The 18,008-nt window shown below is 42.4% G+C and overlaps 1 protein-coding gene across 1 annotated transcript in view; it reads right to left on the bottom strand.

The window, feature by feature from the left end:
• LOC138292914 (complement C3-like) overlaps positions 1-18,008 on the bottom strand; it is a 2,405,892-nt gene that overhangs the window by 1,473,913 nt on the left and 913,971 nt on the right. The window contains exon 15 of the mRNA XM_069231788.1: positions 8,969-9,098. Within this exon, the coding sequence (XP_069087889.1) occupies positions 8,969-9,098 (130 nt within the window). The remainder of the gene's footprint in view (positions 1-8,968; positions 9,099-18,008) is intronic.

Raw genomic sequence — 18,008 nt, 5'->3', positions numbered from 1 at the left:
AGATACCCACCAAGGATAACCCCTGCTCACCCCCTTAATAGCTTGGCACAAGCAGTCAGGCTTATCTCAGAGGCAATGTGTAAAGGACTCAACCCCAGTTTCGTAAAATAGCCAATATTTATCTAAATCAAACAAGACCAAACCTACAAAAATCCAACATACACAAACAAATTATGAATTTTCAAAGATTAAACTTGAATATAGCTCTTAGAAACACAAATGTTTCAAATTAGAGTTATCGCAGTGGTGTGACGGAGTCGTTCCCAACAATTCAACGCCAATGGCACCGGTTCCGGAGTTGCACAGACCCCCAGGTACAGTATCTTTGATAAATGAAGAAATAAGCAAGTGCACAAAGTCAAGGAGGAGAGGAGTCACTGGATCCGGTGCGGTGTAAGTTCTTTACTGCGGAGCAGGGAAGGTGATGCGACACAGAGTGATTTGTCAGTTCCTTACACTCCAGCAGAGTAGATGAATCTGGTGGGACAAGACGCGGTGGGGCGACCTCACGGGGTCACGGTCACGCAACAGGGCTGTAGGCACCACAGAGGAGTCTAGTGTCATGGACATCGGTGACACTTGGGACTCACCAAGTTATGGGACGTCAGTGTGCCTGCAGCAGCGTCAGGCTTGTGATGTTGGTGGGCTTGCACTCTAGTGGGGACCACGGCTTCAGTTGCAGGCAGTGTCGCGGACTCAAGCATCAGGGTTGGTCCGGGTGTCGTTTGGAGTCCGTGCACTGGTTTCTCTTGTGTTTCAACCAGCTTTCACTCCCATTGGCCCAGAGACTGTAATAGGCACCACCGTCCTGATCCACAGCAAGTAGACCCAGAGGCTGGTAGGTGAGGTCTTTGCTATCCCAGAGACTTCTTAAAAGGAGGCCAGCTCAGTCAAAGCCCTTGGAGACACTCCACCACCAGGATTGCAGAAAGCAGAATCCAGTCCTTTCCCTCTTAGGCAGAAGCAGCAGATGGAGCAGGCCAGCACAGCAAAGCAACAGGCAGAGTGGCAGATCCTCCTCAAGCATCAAGCTCTTCTCCTTGGCGGAGGTTCCTCCTGGTCCAGACGTGATCTAAAAGTCTGGAGTTTTGGGTCCACTACTTATACCAGTTCTGGCCTTTGAAATAGGCAAACTTCAAAGGAAAGTCTTGGTTGCTGACAAGATCTTACCTCGCCCAAGCCTCGCCCCAGACCCACTCCAGAGCACTGGAGACTGCATTGTGTGAGGACAGGCACAGCCCTTTCAGGTACAGGTGTCACTTCCTCCCTCCCCACTCTAGCCCAGGAGACTCTTTAGGATATGCAGGCTACACCCCAGCTCCATTGGTGTCACTGTCCACAGGGAATTCTCAAACAGCCCAACTGTCAGTCTGACCCAGATGTGGATTACACAAGCAGGAAAAGGCACAGAATGGTTAAGGAAGAAAATGCCCACTTTCTAAAAGTGGCATTTTCAAACAGACAATGTAAAAACTAACTCTACCAAAAGATGTATTTTTAAATTGTAAATTCAGAGACCCCAAACTCCACATCTCTATCTGCTCCCAGTGGGAAACTGCACTTAAAATATATTTAAAGGGAGTCCCCATGTAAACGTATCAGAGAGATAGGCCGTGCAATAGTGAAAATCGAATTTAGCAGCAGTTCACTATCAGGACACATAAAACACACTGGTACATGTCCTACTTTTAAAAACAATGCACCCTGCCCATGGGCCTACCTTAGGGATGACTTACATGTAGTAAATGGGAATTTTTGGGCCTGGTAAGTGGGTATACTGCCCAGGTCGAATTGGCAGTTTAAAACTACAAACACAGACACTGCAGTGGCAGATCTGAGACATGTTTACAGGGCTACTTATGTGGGTGGCACAATCAGTGCTGCAGGCCTTACTAGTAACATTTGATTTACAGGCCCTGGGAACCTCTAGTGCACTTTACCAGGGATTTACTAGTAAATAAAATATGCCAATCATGGATAACCAATACAATTTAGACAGAAAGCACTTGCACTTTAGAACTGGTCAGCAGTGATAAAGTCCCAGAGTATCAAAACCAGCTAAAACGAATTACAGCACAGGACCCAAAAACTGGGGGTCAGAAGCAAAACGTTCAGGGACACTACGCCAAGAGCTGCCAGGTCTAACAGTTGCTATGACACAACCTATACATGAGCATTAAATAGAATTACAGTCAGGTAGAGCTGGATGAGCTATTTTGCCAGATACAGTTAATCAGTTGCAGAGTTGTGCATTCTGTCAATTCAGTCAAGCCAGTAACCCAATTCAATCCCTTTAATCTGGGAAGAGGGGGCAGAAGTCTTGGGAAAAGGATCTGGTGAGGCATATATATCTCTGAGTATGATTAGCCCTACTTGACGAATTCATAGAAGACACCAACGCCTTTTCGGAGTTCTCAGCTCAGTACCAACTCCCTTTTTTGTCTCACCAAGATTTCCAAGTACATTTCTCAGGGGTTTCCTTTATGATGTCTTACCTAATAAAATGTCCTCAGACATAGGCTTCCCCAATGATATTCAAGGAAGGTTCTACAGAATTTAGATTTTGTTTTGACAAAGGTATTTTTGCCTTGAAATATGTTGATCAAGATGGGAATTAGAATTTGGTTGTGAGGACTTAGAAGGTTCTAAACATATTACGAGAACAGCAGCGATGCGTATTCCTTTAAGGCTGTGGCATGCCAGTCTATGTCGACTGAAGTGACAAGAATAACTAGCCTCCTGGGGTCATGGACAGGAGATTTGGGTCACAAAAGGCGGTAGCGGCTTTTAACCCACAGTAAAGTACTAGATAGCTGTCTGGCATGCTTGAATTGCATTGGCTCTTTACTGTTGTTAGTGTATCCATGGTTCTCATCTATCACCTTGGTTGTTTTCTCCCTTTTCTGTTACTTGGTTTTCTTGACTCCATGCCTCTGTACACCAACCTTGCTTTTTCATTTCTGTCAGGCTTTGGGTTTAGCTCTTTCCCCCTTTTCCTATTTACCTTGACCTTTCTATTCAGATTCTTGTTTTGCCTCTGACATGTTATTGCCTATTCACCTGTACAACTCTATGACCCTTTTCCTGTTATGCTGGCCTTCGTCTTGGACATTGCTTTAGTTGTGTTGTCTGGCTCTATTCCTTCCACTACCCTTTCTCACTCAGGTTTATCCTAAATGCTTGCCTGAGTATGGGCTTACTGGCTTCACATCTTCTTGGCTTAGGTCCTGTGTGACACACCATCTGGAAGCTGGTGAGCAGACATGCTTAATATATGTTTGTTTGGAATATGATGTATTTCTGATTATCACTAAAATACCGCTTTTACTTTTCTTATCTAGTGAATCACACTGTCACCTGGGAATGTTTCTGAATACCTATACTGTGACCAGAGACATAGCATCAGAAAGAGCCATACCAAAGAAGAGTTGGGTGTGCCACTTTCCGGTCTCTCGCTGTCCCTCCTCCACCCCCTACCGCTCTGCTGTTACAACCAATCTGGTGCGGTCTAGTTAGTATGGACAGGGACGCACTGCGGGGAGTAAGGAAGATTGTCATCACAATTCATCAGAAAATACTTGTAAAACCTGAAATTTGTTACTATTATTGTTCATGTTCGACACCTCTGCCGAGAAGCCTACATGGTGGGATGAAGTTACAGCCTTCTACCAGGGCCTTAAAGAAACATTATGAGGCTCAGTATCATTGGTAGTTAACAGATCAACCACAACTTTGACATTCATAGAGCTAGGATTACAATTGGATCAACAGCACACTAACTGAAGGGAAGGAATCCTTTACACATATACAGGACCTATATATTCTTCTCAACCAACTACAGAAGTACCTCCTAGAACAATGTTTGTCTGAAAATAGGGAGTACTAAGAAACGAATGACACTGACAGAAAAGAGATGGGACCAAAAAGAGAAAGCTCAAACTCCCTTTCCTCAGAAGTAGGCAGTATCTGGATCCAACACAGAATCATCTCTTTCTTCCTTACAACAAGGCCCATTTGCCTCTGTTGTAATTGAACCAAGAATGTTCATTTTTATGTTTATCGATACTCATTTTGCTACCCTTTACAAAGTACCTTTGTTCCAAAATATGGAAGTGAAGAACAAGGTGCTGTTGATGGCTGTCCATAAGCTTCTAGAGATGTCACACAAGAACCTAAAGACTTGTCAGTAACTCTTTCTGGGCTTGCCTACTACCTGGTTGAGGAACCACAATCCTTTATAAATGTTTTGGAAAATACAATTGATTCTTCTTCTCCATGATATCAACAAGGTTGATTCCCAATCAAGTATTTGAGAACAAACCTCTACACCATTACCCACAATTGTTAACATGCTCTTAATCCAAAGAGGCAATCACTTTGCCTCCACACTATGCAGACTTTATTTATGTCTTTTCTAAAAATGGAGCTAAGTAACTGCCGTCTAATCATCCCTAGAACTGTGCAATTTAATTAGGCACTGTCACACAGATTTCCCATGCGAGAATGTATTCTTTGATCATAAAACAGGAACTTAAAATAAAAAGTATATAGATGAGAATTTGGCTAAGGGATTCATTCAACTACTACATTTCCAGCAAGTGCATCCGTTTTCTTTGCTCTAATGCCTCATGGAGAATGAAGAACCTTTATTAACTGCAGAGAGCCGAATGCTATCACAGTTTGTAATTGATAACCGTTGCCCATAATTTCAAGGAAACAGCCTTTACAACACAGCTCGAACCATGCTGTGTTTAAACAATGTGGTCTGAACCACAAATGTGTCTTTACAATGCATTCCTTAACCAAGCAAGTCATAACAACATCTTGCTTTAAGGAAAGCGTTGTTGAACTGATGTTGGACAAAGTCCAACGATTTCCCTAAGGCAAGTCTTTTGTAACGACTTGTGTGGTAAAGTAATGCATTGTAAAGACGCAATCATAGTTCAGAGCGCTTTGTTAAGACAGGCGTGGCAAATTCCTGCGTGGTTATGACATACAACCATCATTTCTGGCATGTTAGAAAAATGAAGGTCGGCTAAATGGCTCAATAAATTGGATTTAAGGTGTGACTGAAATTTTTTACAAATCAGGGAAAGTGATGAATGTAAAACAGGTTGTAGTATCAAATATGAGCACTATGAGTATTTGGGTATGCCTTTTTGGCTTGCATACCCTTAGGCTGAGGTTCACCTCACAATGTTTGGGTAGGAATTTTGTGAAAAATTCAGGGTTCAATAAAATCCCAACCTTCACTCTTTGCTGGAATTCGAAATCCATGTGTAGTGGTCCCTGGTGACTGTTCTAGACACATATGTAGCGCACCCTCTTAGACAGCAGTCCTACAGACACTAAAAGGGTGAATGTACTTTGAATTCTTATTAGTAACAAACATATCTGTTACCACTTTCTGTCTCTTTCTAATACTATGTTACCTACTATTTTCTAAGGAGGGATTGTCTCTTGATGACCAGTCTGTGTGTTTGTCTCTTTTCCATGTCCTTTTTCCCTGAGTCTGACCCACCCTTTTTTACAGAGCACTGTCGGTCATAAACTACAAGGAGGAAAACTTTAACTTCCTTTGTACTTTGCATTCAATACAACGGACATGTTTCTAGATCCACAGGCTGTGCAGAAAGTCCACCTGGGCCCCAAAGACAGTGTATATTTGCAATCCATTTGGCAGGGTCTGTGAACTCTCAAGATATTTTTAAAAGAATCAGGACCAGGGTCTCGGCTGTCCCCCATTGGGCATGACAAAAGGGCCGAAGAGGCTGGCTGATTACAGCGCATTGGAAGCAGAAAATGTATAGATGTATTATACGGTCAAAATAATCCTAGAAATTCACTGCAAAACAAAGGTTAAAGTGAAGTCATAATTAGCTTTCATTATACCCTTTAAGACAGGTTTAAAAAATACTCATAAATTCACTGAGAAAACCATGGTTAAAGTCATTATGCTTAGAAAACAAAAATTAAAACCCAATTAAATTCGACATTGTAGTTATGCAAACTAACTATAACTTGTGCCACGTCATGCATATGACTTTGAACATGACTTGACTTGTGATCACTGATGAAATCTAAAATTATGTAATTGATGACATCACCCATGATGACATCCTTGGTAATCAATAGTCAGCTAATACCCCTTTGTAGAAAATTATTTTGAAATACAGTAATGTTTACTTAAGGCCTGATTTAAAGTTGGAGGATGGGTACTTCGTCATAAATGTGATGGGTATCCTGTCTGCCTAATCACAAGTGGATTAGAATATAGTACATTTGCAATAGGACAGGTGGGATTTCCTCCGCGTTTGTCATGGAGTACCTGTCTGCCAAGCTCTAAATCAAGCCCTTGGTGTTTTGTGTCAAATACTAGTATAATTAATGATTTACTCACTGCAGAATTATTAACCCACAAAATGTTCCTATCAATACACCATACTCTGCTACAGAAACATAACTTTACTTCACACATTAAAGCACTACAATCATTATAATCTTTTGATTAAAAAAATACAACAGTATTGTCATAGACTGTAGTCATTATAAACCACCATAAAAGACATAGGGCCTGATTTAGAGTTTGGCGGAGGGGTTCCTCCGTCACAAATGTGACCGATATCCTGTCTGTTGTATTACAAGTTCCATAGGCTATAATGGAATTGTAATACAGTGGACGGGATAACTGTCACGCTTGTGATGAAGAAACCCCCTGCGCAAACTCTAAATCAGGCCCTTAATAAACAAACATAGACAATGACACCGACTGTTTCACTGCCACACATGTGCCATCACAACATGAATTAACCACCATAATATATCACACAGCAGATATGAAAATTAAAACACTCAAATCGTACTGCGGTACATATTCTGTGATTTAGAAACACTCCATGTAATTTAAACATTAGTCCAGTATCTTGTGACCACATGTTTACTGACAATCACAATGAAAACCATAATCAGTCTGACTACGAAAAGTATAAACAGATATACCTTTATATACCACATAACATACACTAACATATACATCACTGGAAAAATGTAAACAGATAAATCTATTTGTATCTCATAACAAACGGTAACTTATACATCACCAAGCAAACCTAAAAGTAGCTTTACCAACCCATACCACCACCTCACTATTATAATCATACACAGTTCAACATATAGTTATATAACTAATATAAAAACATACAACTATTATTGCAGAAATAGCTACCCACCATTACATTTCAAAGTAACATGCATAGCCAATAAAACATAGTCAACATTGATTATAAAGACTGTCACAAAAACAGTAGTTCCAAAGCAACTCCATATGAAAAAACATTTACGTTTATTAAATACAAACTAAATATCAGCATTCATCATTCTCATCCTGATCAATTCAAAACTAATGTCAACAGCATTATCATGGATGTTGTCATCAGTAATGTCATCAATGATGCAATCTGAGATGCCATCAGTGACATAATATATTATGTAATTTAACATTTCGATTTGGTATGCCAATGGTGGGTTTTCCCTGCCTGACTAATTGCTACTATTGTTGATTCAAGCCATAACATCATAATAGGTCAGTCCTACTACTTAAGCACAAATACCTCTTTTAGAGGTTTTAGGACGATTGAGCAAAATATCTTATTCTTCTCAATAGGGATCCCATCTATTTCTGCTGTCTTTCATGGTGATACATGTTTTATTGCTTCTTCTATCTCTTTTAGTGATGTACATTTTTAAAATAATTCCACAAATTCTAGAGGTATTGTATGCATCGGGAGTCCAACTATTACCTTGCTTAGTTTTGTGTGAGGTGACCATGAGCCTTGGAAACCTGTAAATACCATACTGAGGGACAGAAGCACTGAAACTGTTTCTATCAGAATAAAAGATTATTTTAAAAGGCACGAAAATCAGATTGACAATTTTCCATATGCCTAATGGAATACTGTTTGTAGGATGGTAGACTTGGTCAAGCTCCATTTCTCTCTGAAGTGTTATCGCTCTGAATACATCACAAAATCTTGTTTATGAAATTTAGAACTCTTGCTGTCTCTAAACCACAATGACAAAATACTTTGTGAATCCATATGTCTTTGGGATTCTGTTCCAACTGCTATCTTTAAGAACTTGGATGTGGAATCTTATAATACTGTTTAAGAATTTAGAATGTTTTCTCCCCGTGCCTTTGGTCCTTTTGGTACTTTCAAATCATTTCATTTGGTTAATCATGCCTTAGTATAAAGTATCCTACTATCATTCTGAGAATCTCAAATACAAATTGAGAGATTCTGGTTGTATTCTTCTTACTGGTGATGTTTCAATGTGTGGCTCAGTACATCACTCTCTGTCCTATTCACAAGCAAAGTATTAACATTTTATAGTGTTGGTGTTTAACAAACAAATAAATACCTATTTCCCACACCTACATTAGGGTCCTTAGCTCTTACCAATTCTTTGATACTGTAAAGTAATACTATAATTGGTGTCCATAGTTAGATGTTGATAGAACATTGTTGGTGATTCATTGATTGTTTACCACTTGTTAGTGTTTTGCCCACAACATGACCAAAACAGTGCAAAACGTTGAGGAGTAGATAACTGAATTTATGCTACTTGAAGTTTGTTCAAGCAGCTAAATCCAACAAGTGCTTAATTTAAAACCATTATGATGGCATCAATAGGAGAGAAGGTTTCATAATAATTATATATTCAATTTTATTATGACCAGAATATGAACAGTGAACTGTGCTTTCATATTGCAGCAATGATCCCCAGCTCTCTGTGCTCTGTAATGACTTCATGAAACCATTCCTTGTGCTTGACACTCACATGATTAGGATTCAGGATAATGGACCAACTGAAAAAACATCCCACGCGTGCCATGTGATATAAAGCATAATATAGAATCTAATGGACTGTCAATATCAGTAACTGATAATACATTTATGACTATATTTACCTGTCCTTGCTTTTGTTGAAATTCCTAAACTGGTAGCAATATCCACTCCTGCATCCTCAAAGACTTTCAGGTAGTCTTTTCCACTGCCATAGCTGCAGCCAATGTCATTTCTCTCAATAGTGTTCCAGACCTAATTGTGAATATAATAAAAGAGTCAACAAAACCACCACTGAATTTCTATTATGTTCCAAGTTATAAAATATTTATCAAAATCCAGAAAACAAAAGTGATATATTGCAAACAAAGGAATTTCAGGGACCATAAGCGTTCTCATATGAACTTTCATTCACACAACACAGTCTGATAAATGGGTCACTGTCTCATCATCTTTTTATTTACAGCCTTTGACATGCTGTTAATTCTGCCCCTACTCAAGTACAGGACGCAAAATGCATAAAAACATAATACGCTTCCAACTAAACAATAAATTAAACAATCCACAGGAGCATAGCATCAATTTCACTTATAATACTCGTTGTCCATCATGGGAATCTTTGCCGAATATCCTCCACTGCGTGCAAGCTCCAGAACACCTTTAACAGGAAAAATATCTCTTTCTTAAAATAAAACTATACTTTTAATTAAGAAGAATTGTTAAAACTATCCCTATTTTAATTATAAGACATTTTCTTCTATTTTTTACTTCTTGGCTGTTTCAGTTGTTATTTTAATTCTAAATGAAACTTCAATTGAGCTCTATAGCTATTCTAAAAAAAATACATTGTATTAAAGGGTAAAGACATTATATAGACCCTTTTAAAAATAAACATGTGAAAGAAAAATGAGAATCTAGGCATACACAGCCGCAGCCTTACCAGGCAACAGGAAATACATTATATTGCAATTAAATCTGGGTGCTGACCAGGCCATCGAACAAAGCACAGCTCTGGCACACATTGTTTCTGAGCTCTCTCCCAGTCTCGGAAAATGAAGGGTTGTTCATGCATTAAGCGTACATTCCTAAGATGCAGAACTAGAATTAGAGGTAGGTGACTTTTCTGTCTATTACAGGATCTTTGCTGATATTCCTTAACTTTGAGTAGAAAATCAAGTTCCCTCCTCAATAGGAAAAAAAAGGACAAAATGGAAAAAGCATATATAATAAAAAAAAGTAAATTATCCACACTGTTTAAGGCACGTGACCTACTTGTGCAGAGTCAAAACAATAATGCTTGGCATATGTGTGCATAGATCTCTTGGTTGCTGCATTACATTATGTCTGCTAAGGAAGCATTTCTAAGTAGGGGTGTGTGGTATCTACCTCGCCCCAAGCTGAATGCATCTTAGGTATGCCTTTAAGCGACCTATTTGTTTTGTGACATTATTGAAAGATGAAAAATGCAATCCAGAGATTTAGATTTTTTATATGCCACCAAGTCTATTCTACAAGACCATGGTAAATAAACAGGAAAATAAGCTGATGTCAGCTCGCTGGGTTGTGCATGTCACTTCTCGCGAGGATGACCCCAACATACAGCTGAACAACATCATCTATTCCTGCACTGGGGTACAGCTCGAGAATATCCAAATCCAGTCTGATGCCAGGGAAATATATGAATATGCAGCTAGGCGCCTCTATCAGATGTGCTCTTTTAACACCTAATATTTGTAGATGCTCTATGTTAGAGTTGTTGGATTGGTGAAACTGGGAGTGACACAGGCAGATTAATATGAAAAACCAATATCTCTTGAGATGAAAAAATTGATTGTTTCTGAGAACTAGCCTGTTGTTAAGGAATGATATGCAAGGTGCGTTACTGTAAAGTACTTCAATTGCAGATATTTTATGAGCAGATATAATTGTAGGTGAGAGGGCTACTATTCATGGAAGATAGTGAAGTGTGGATTTAAACACAACATCAACAAGTGCAAACTAGACATCACATCATTGTTCAGTTGGTTGAGTAATCCCCTCGTAGAGGGTGTAAGGGCAATGGAAAGGAGCAATAGGAATATTCCACAAAAATTTTAATATATATGATTCTTATATAATACATTTTCCTAATACACAAATGGTTATATGTGTACCCAAAACCAATAAAAAAAATACATCAAACCTTCCCCTTTAAAAAAACATAGATACATCATAATGTCACAAATGGAACAGAACAAAGCCACACATAGAAATTAGGAACTCAAAGGCAACACAGGATGTTTACAGAAATGGGAAGTAGCTGTGTTGTTTAGCTATTTTAGCCACATTTTAGACATGTTATTTTAGCTAAATAGGCCTGCCGCTGTGCACTTTAACCCAGTTACATTTTATTCAGCATCGCTTTATTTTTCTAGCAACAGCCACATTTGCGGTGCTGTTTTATTTTCTCTATCTCACTGTCCTTTCGCCTAGGAAAGCATGACATTCTTAGTAGGACATTTATTTTACTATGTGCTTTCTCCAAGGCTACAGTCAGATAGGGTTGCCGACAAACGTGGTATGCTGTGTCTCCAACATTCACAGAAAAACACACACTCATACATGGGGACCATTTCTTAGAATGTCAGCTGTTTTACTATAAAAACACCCCTTTGTCCAAAACATGTTAGATGGAGATTCCAGCTGGAGGATGATAACCGTATGCAGATTGCTTCACTACTGCTACTTGCTTAGAAGACCAAACCCCTGATCCATATGTGTCTCTCTAGACTACAGGCTTCTTTTTCCAGGTATGAAGGATGATGTTCTCCCAGGGGCAAACCTGAAGGGCAGCTCAGGCTTATTATTCTGTGATCAAACATAGCCTAGGCAGGAGTAATATAGATCACTCCTATTTGACAGTATGGTAGGTCTGTTTTTGTGTTTCACTCTTTTAGTCACATGCTTGCTTTTATTGTGTTTTATCATCCTAGTTATTGCAATACATGCTATTTTATCTAAGATGCAGTTACTTCAATAAATTCTTATTGAACTATATTCTGCCTCTGTGGTCTTTGCCTATATGAGACTTTTGTTACTGAGAGAAAGGGATGAGGTCTGATTGACCACGATTCCCCTTAGGAGTCTTTCTTGTCATGCGCCCGGTTGCCACAATCATCTCGGCCAGAGATGAGGAGCTGCTAGTTAGCAGGAGACCCCAGAATGGGCCAAAAGGTGTCATATGGTGTGGAATCGTACTCACTACCCACAATCCATGTGATTCAGCCACCCAAATCCAGTAGCCTCATTAGCATAATGAGAACGTACGCGACATGGCTCTGCCAATGTTTAGTCAGGCACTACTATTCGGATCTTCCTAAGTATCTCTGTCTCACTAAAGGCTAAAGACACCGCAATACTATATAAGGAGGCATCCGTCGGATTGAGGATTTCCTCCTCAGCTAAATAGGTAGTACCTATCTTGAGCTGTAGGTTGTTCAAGCTTGAACCTTAAAAGGACTGATCCCAAGTTGGTGCCGTTATCTCTGAACATACATCTACTGTTAATATGGGGAACCCACAACAGGTAGCAATTGCAATAAATATGTGACCTCCCCTTACTGCTCATTTATTGGCAAATGGTCTAACGGCCCAGGGGGGTCCAGTCACATTTGTTGTTGAGGCTCATCCAGCCTAAAGAACAGAATTATTTTATTCATGGGTCACGTTTCCAGCAGAAGATGGAAAAACAAATACATTTCATTTCTACACATCTGCAAATGCACCTGCACAATACAGATCTTATGCCTATTTAGAAATACCTTTATCTTATCAAAAACAAAATAACTGGATTGATGGCAACCTACAACATACAATACTATACGTTAGGTTGGGTCCTCTGAGCAATGATGGGCCGACCTGGCCTTTATTGGCCACATATACACCACACCATGATGCAGCAACCTAAGCAGTAGCTGAGGTCCGCCACCTATATATAGAGCTTACGACAATATACAGACTGTTAGTACAGTTTGTTCTGCAAATAATAAATACTAACCCAGCATGTGCTGCCCCAGCGCAACCACATGCAGTTACGCCAGGCATTAACACTGCTACTGTACATTCGATCATGGGTAAGGCACCCACCAAGCAAGAGGAAATTCCGTTTTGGTTAGCTCAAAAAATAAATGCGCTGGAAGCAGTTTTTCCACATACGGGACCTCAGGATAAACATAGAATTCTCACTATGTGCTTGCCATTCAGGATGGTTCCCACAGTTGATAACTGCAATACATGGGGCATTTTCCACACTTTATACTACCTCACACGGTACACCAACACTTGCCAATCTTCCGAAGGTGTTAAAACAAATTCAAGATGAATACGGGGCTGCCCTGGCCCTGGATTTGGGGATGCAATTAATTGGCAAATTTGCACAGTGCGCATGCGGCTCAGGAATGTTCCTGTACAGGATCAAGAACGTGAGCTTCCCAAGATTATCACTGAGACCTACTCTAGTATTGGTCCAGATAGTCTGGGGACCAGACCGACCAAACCACAATTTCAAGGTAGATCTAATAAAGACACTAGCAAGCAAGTGCCTGATGGTTCCAAAAAATCCTGGGATACAAAACAACAAACACCTAAAACAGAAAGGGGATAATCTCCGCATGCGGAGACCCCACAAAATAGATATAATCTTAGAAATAGTGATAACATAAAAACACCTGACAGATATCATTATACTGATACACGCCAATCTCGTTACTTTCAGGACTCATCGGAAAAACGTAGTGAGAGAAGTGGGCGGTCAGAGCAGCAAATTGAGTACGTGAAACCAAGAAAGGACTCACAACGCTCGTCTGAAGTTTCATTTAAGAAAGAAGAGAAACTTCTCCAACAAAAAACCCAATTTAAAAAGAAAAAAGTGGCAGCAGTTACGATCTGCCATGCCACTCAAGAAGACAGCTTTACTGACAAAAAGGTAGTGGGCACTAGCACTGTTAGATAGTGCGGCAGAGGTCACAATAGTTCACCAGGATCTTCAAGAGCATCTGGAGGTGAAAGCAGCTGATGACTTCTTGCAAGTTGAGACTGAGGGCATGAGTGTCTCCACACCCGACAGGGTATATAAAGTAACTATTCAGTTACAGGGAGACATTGAACATATGATAGACACCATCTTTTGGGACAGTGCCATCTTCATTTATGATATTCTGCTGGCTGAAAAATATTAGCCCCCAGAATTTGTCCGTGATCTCCCTTACAGAGAGGACGTTCTTGAAACGTCCTTCTCACCCCTTGTTCCCAGAAAGCTTGTTGAAATGTACGCCATTGATTGGGCAGTGGCACAAGCACCTGCATTATATAGTAATCATGTAGGGTGGTACAAATATTCCCTCTATCACGTAATACCAATAAAATCCCAACCCCAACCTCAACCTCAATATCCAGTAAAGTATGATGCAAAAGCACCTGTGAGGGAAATCCTCAACCAATTAGAGTACCATGGTATACTTGAAACCTCAAATTCAGCAATGAATAATCCACTATTTCCATTGCCAAACCCGACAATTCTTAGTCTTGGACTACAGGCATTTAAACAGTCACACATGCACATTTGCAATACAAAATGCACACAGCACAGCACTGATGAACAACATAGTGCGCAAAAAATACAAGACGACCCTAGATATATCCAAAGGGTTTTTCTGCCAAAACATACCACTTACCGACATGCAGAAGAACGCCAACACACCGCCGCGGAAAACCTCCACAGCTACTATGATCCACATTTCCGAATCTGCCAAAATTCAGACACCCACACAAGTCCGCCACACCAAAGGTCAGTGATAAACTGGCGAAAACAAAACCTCCACTGTCACGGCAACAGAAATACGCCCACACTATCACGACCCACGAATCCACGTGGCGGTCTTTCAACCGCGGTATTCCATTGGCGCTCTTACAAAACACAGCCACATTGGACAATTCGAAATACACACAGCTGATACACATACACACACCACTCCCACACACCCATTACAATATAAAACACACACCCATGTCACCCACAAACCCCCACAACAAAAAATTCCAAAAGAAGGCCAGAGAGAGACACCACCAGCAAGAACAACAGCATCCACAGGCACACAACACCATCACCCACACAACTTCCACGCACCTCACACAACACACCACTACATGTCAGCACACTTATCACCACACAGTACACCCCACACATCACCTACACCACCCCATGGCACGGCAAAGACACCCCAGGTTCTCGGAGGAGGAGCTCACGGTCATGGTGGAGGAAATTGTCCGGGTAGAGCCACAGCTATTCGGATCACAGGTGCAGCACACCTCCATTGCAAGGAAGATGGAACTATGGCGAAGAATAGTGGACAGGGTCAACGCAGTGGGACAGCACCCAAGAAATCGGGAGGACATCAGCAAGAGGTGGAACGACCTACGGGGGAAGGTGCGTTCTGTGGTCTCAAGACACCACCTGGCAGTTCAGTGGAATGGCGGCAGACCCCCACCTCCTCCCCCACAACTAACAACATGGGAGGAGCAGGTCTTGGCGACTCTGCATCCCGAGGGCCTCGCAGGAGTAGCTGGAGGAATGGACTCTGGTAAGTCAATTCTTAACTATTACATCCCCCACCCTACCTGCATGCTATCACAAACCCCCACCCTCACCCCCAGCACCCTCACATACGTCCCAACATCACAAACCACCCATCCCAACACCAAGCTCTGCATGCAACAACAAAGCATGGACACACATCACCAAAGCATGTCCACTGCACATACCCATACAACCCCCTAAACCACCATCACACAAGCTCCCACACAGGAATGCAAGCACTGGGGTACACAGTCACCCACCCATTGCACACCATGGCACATACAGATGTAATAACCATCCTTTTATACCCCTGCAGGACTCCTACCCAACGTCACTGGACAGGAGGATCCACACATGTCCACACCACCAACACAAGAGGCCCACAGTGATGACAGCAGCTCTGTCCAACTGGATCTAGATGACCAGCCCAGCCCATCGGGGACCTCCGGACAGTCGGTTCCCCTCACACTGGCACAGGCCATCACACACCTTCCCCCCTCTGGAAACACCAGCACATCACCCACCCATGGGGCCCATACCTCCGTCCCCAGGACACGTCAATCAGCAGTGTGTCCACCACAACAGGGAACCCAGGCTAACCCACCACCCCAACAACAACAGGGACCTGGGGGCAGTGGTAGTGGGCACACGGTCCAGGTGACGGAGGCCCAGGAACACAGGGGAATTGGGAGGGCTGCTGTGCGACAGGGGGCGGACAGGCCAAGGGAACCCACTCTCTACGAGGCCCTCTCCAACATCATGGGAGCCTACCACCACTCCCAGGAGACAATGGCAATGGTAATGGCCAAGTTTCAGGAGACCCAGCACCTGCAGGAGGAACAGTATATGGGCTTCAGGGAGGAACTCAGAACCATCAGCTCCACCCTGGGCACCATCGTAGGGGTACTGAAGGAACTACTCAACACCAGGAGGGACACTGTGGCACTACAAGGGGCCCCTGACACTAGCATGGGCGATGAACTGCCCACCACCTCCGCCGGCACTAGTGGACAGGAGGCACCACCACACCAGCACCCCATCACCTGCAGAGGAAGAACCACCCCGCAAACGGTCCCTGAGATCCAGGACAAAGACAGAACACAATGCCAAGACCCCCGCCAAGAAATGAGACCACCCTGATTGTCATCCTACTGTCCCACTTTGTCACCCTGTCCATCCTTAAACTGCCCCAGCTCCACTTCCTATGCCCATTTGGGCAATGCACCTGTGAGACTAATAGACTGGACTCTGCCATGGACATTCCTCCGCCATCACCCCTCACCATTTCACTACCCCCTCCAATATTGAGCACTTAAATAAACACACTTAAAACACAAAACAATCTGGAGTCTGTCTCTGATTTCAAAATAGTGTATTAGCAATTACAGTGACAAAATGCTCTTTCAAATGTAATGTCAACATACCTATGTCACACAGCTCAAGTCCATGAGGAATCTAAGCAGATGTCACACAGTGGGACCCACATCTGTGAAATCGTAAGGGAAAGTGACAACTCAGTGACCATACACTGGGTAAAAACGACAGACAGTAGAGAGGTAGTAGTGTTTAAGTACATGTAGTAGGCAGGTCTGTACTCTTACCTGTGTCTCACTGGAAATATTGCTGGATCACTGAGTCCCTGTTGTTCATGTCTTCTTCCTCTGCTTCCTCATCTTCACTATCCACAGGCTCCACAGCTGCAACAACACCGCCATCTGGACCATCCTCCTGCAGAAAAGGCACCTGTCGTCGCAATGCCAAGTTATGAAGTATACAGCAGGCCACGATGATCTGGCACACCTTCTTTGGTGAGTAGAATAGGGATCCACCTGTCATATGGAGGCACCGGAACCTGGCCTTCAGGAGGCCGAAGGTCAGCTCGAACACCCTCCTAGTTCGCCCATGGGCCTCATTGTAGCGTTCCTCTGCCCTTGTCCTGGGATTCCTCACTGGGGTCAGTAGCCATGACAGGTTGGGGTAACCAGAGTCACCTGCAAATGGCGAGGGACAACTGTTAGACACACAGTAACCTGTAGGGTAACCCCAGACCCAGACAGCCATTCCCACTGACTTGCCTCCAGCTGCTCACCTAATAGCCACACACTGTGCCTCTGGAGTTGCCCCATCACATAAGGGATGCTGCTATTCCGCAGGATGTAGGCGTCATCCACGGAGCCAGGGAACTTGGCATTCACATGGGAGATGTACTGGTCGGCCAAACATACCATCTGTACATTCATAGAATGATAACTCTTCCGGTTTCTGTACACCTGTTCACTCCTGTGGGGGGGGGACCAAAGCCACATGGGACCCATCAATGGCACCTATGATGTTGGGAATATGTCCCAGGGCATAGAAATCACCTTTCACTGTAGGCAAATCCTCTACCTGAGGGAAAACGATGTAGCTCCGCATGTGTTTCAGAAGGGCAGACAACACTCTGGACAATACGTTGGAATACATAGGCTGGGACATCCCTGATGCTATGGCCACTGTTGTTTGAAATGACCCACTTGCAAGGAAATGGAGCACTGACAGCACCTGCACTTGAA

Source organism: Pleurodeles waltl, chromosome 4_2 (assembly GCF_031143425.1).
Source record: "Pleurodeles waltl isolate 20211129_DDA chromosome 4_2, aPleWal1.hap1.20221129, whole genome shotgun sequence".
NCBI classification, from domain to species: Eukaryota; Metazoa; Chordata; class Amphibia; order Caudata; family Salamandridae; genus Pleurodeles; species Pleurodeles waltl.
The sequence above is the reverse complement of the archived record's forward strand: the minus strand, read 5'-3'. Positions and strand labels throughout refer to the sequence as shown.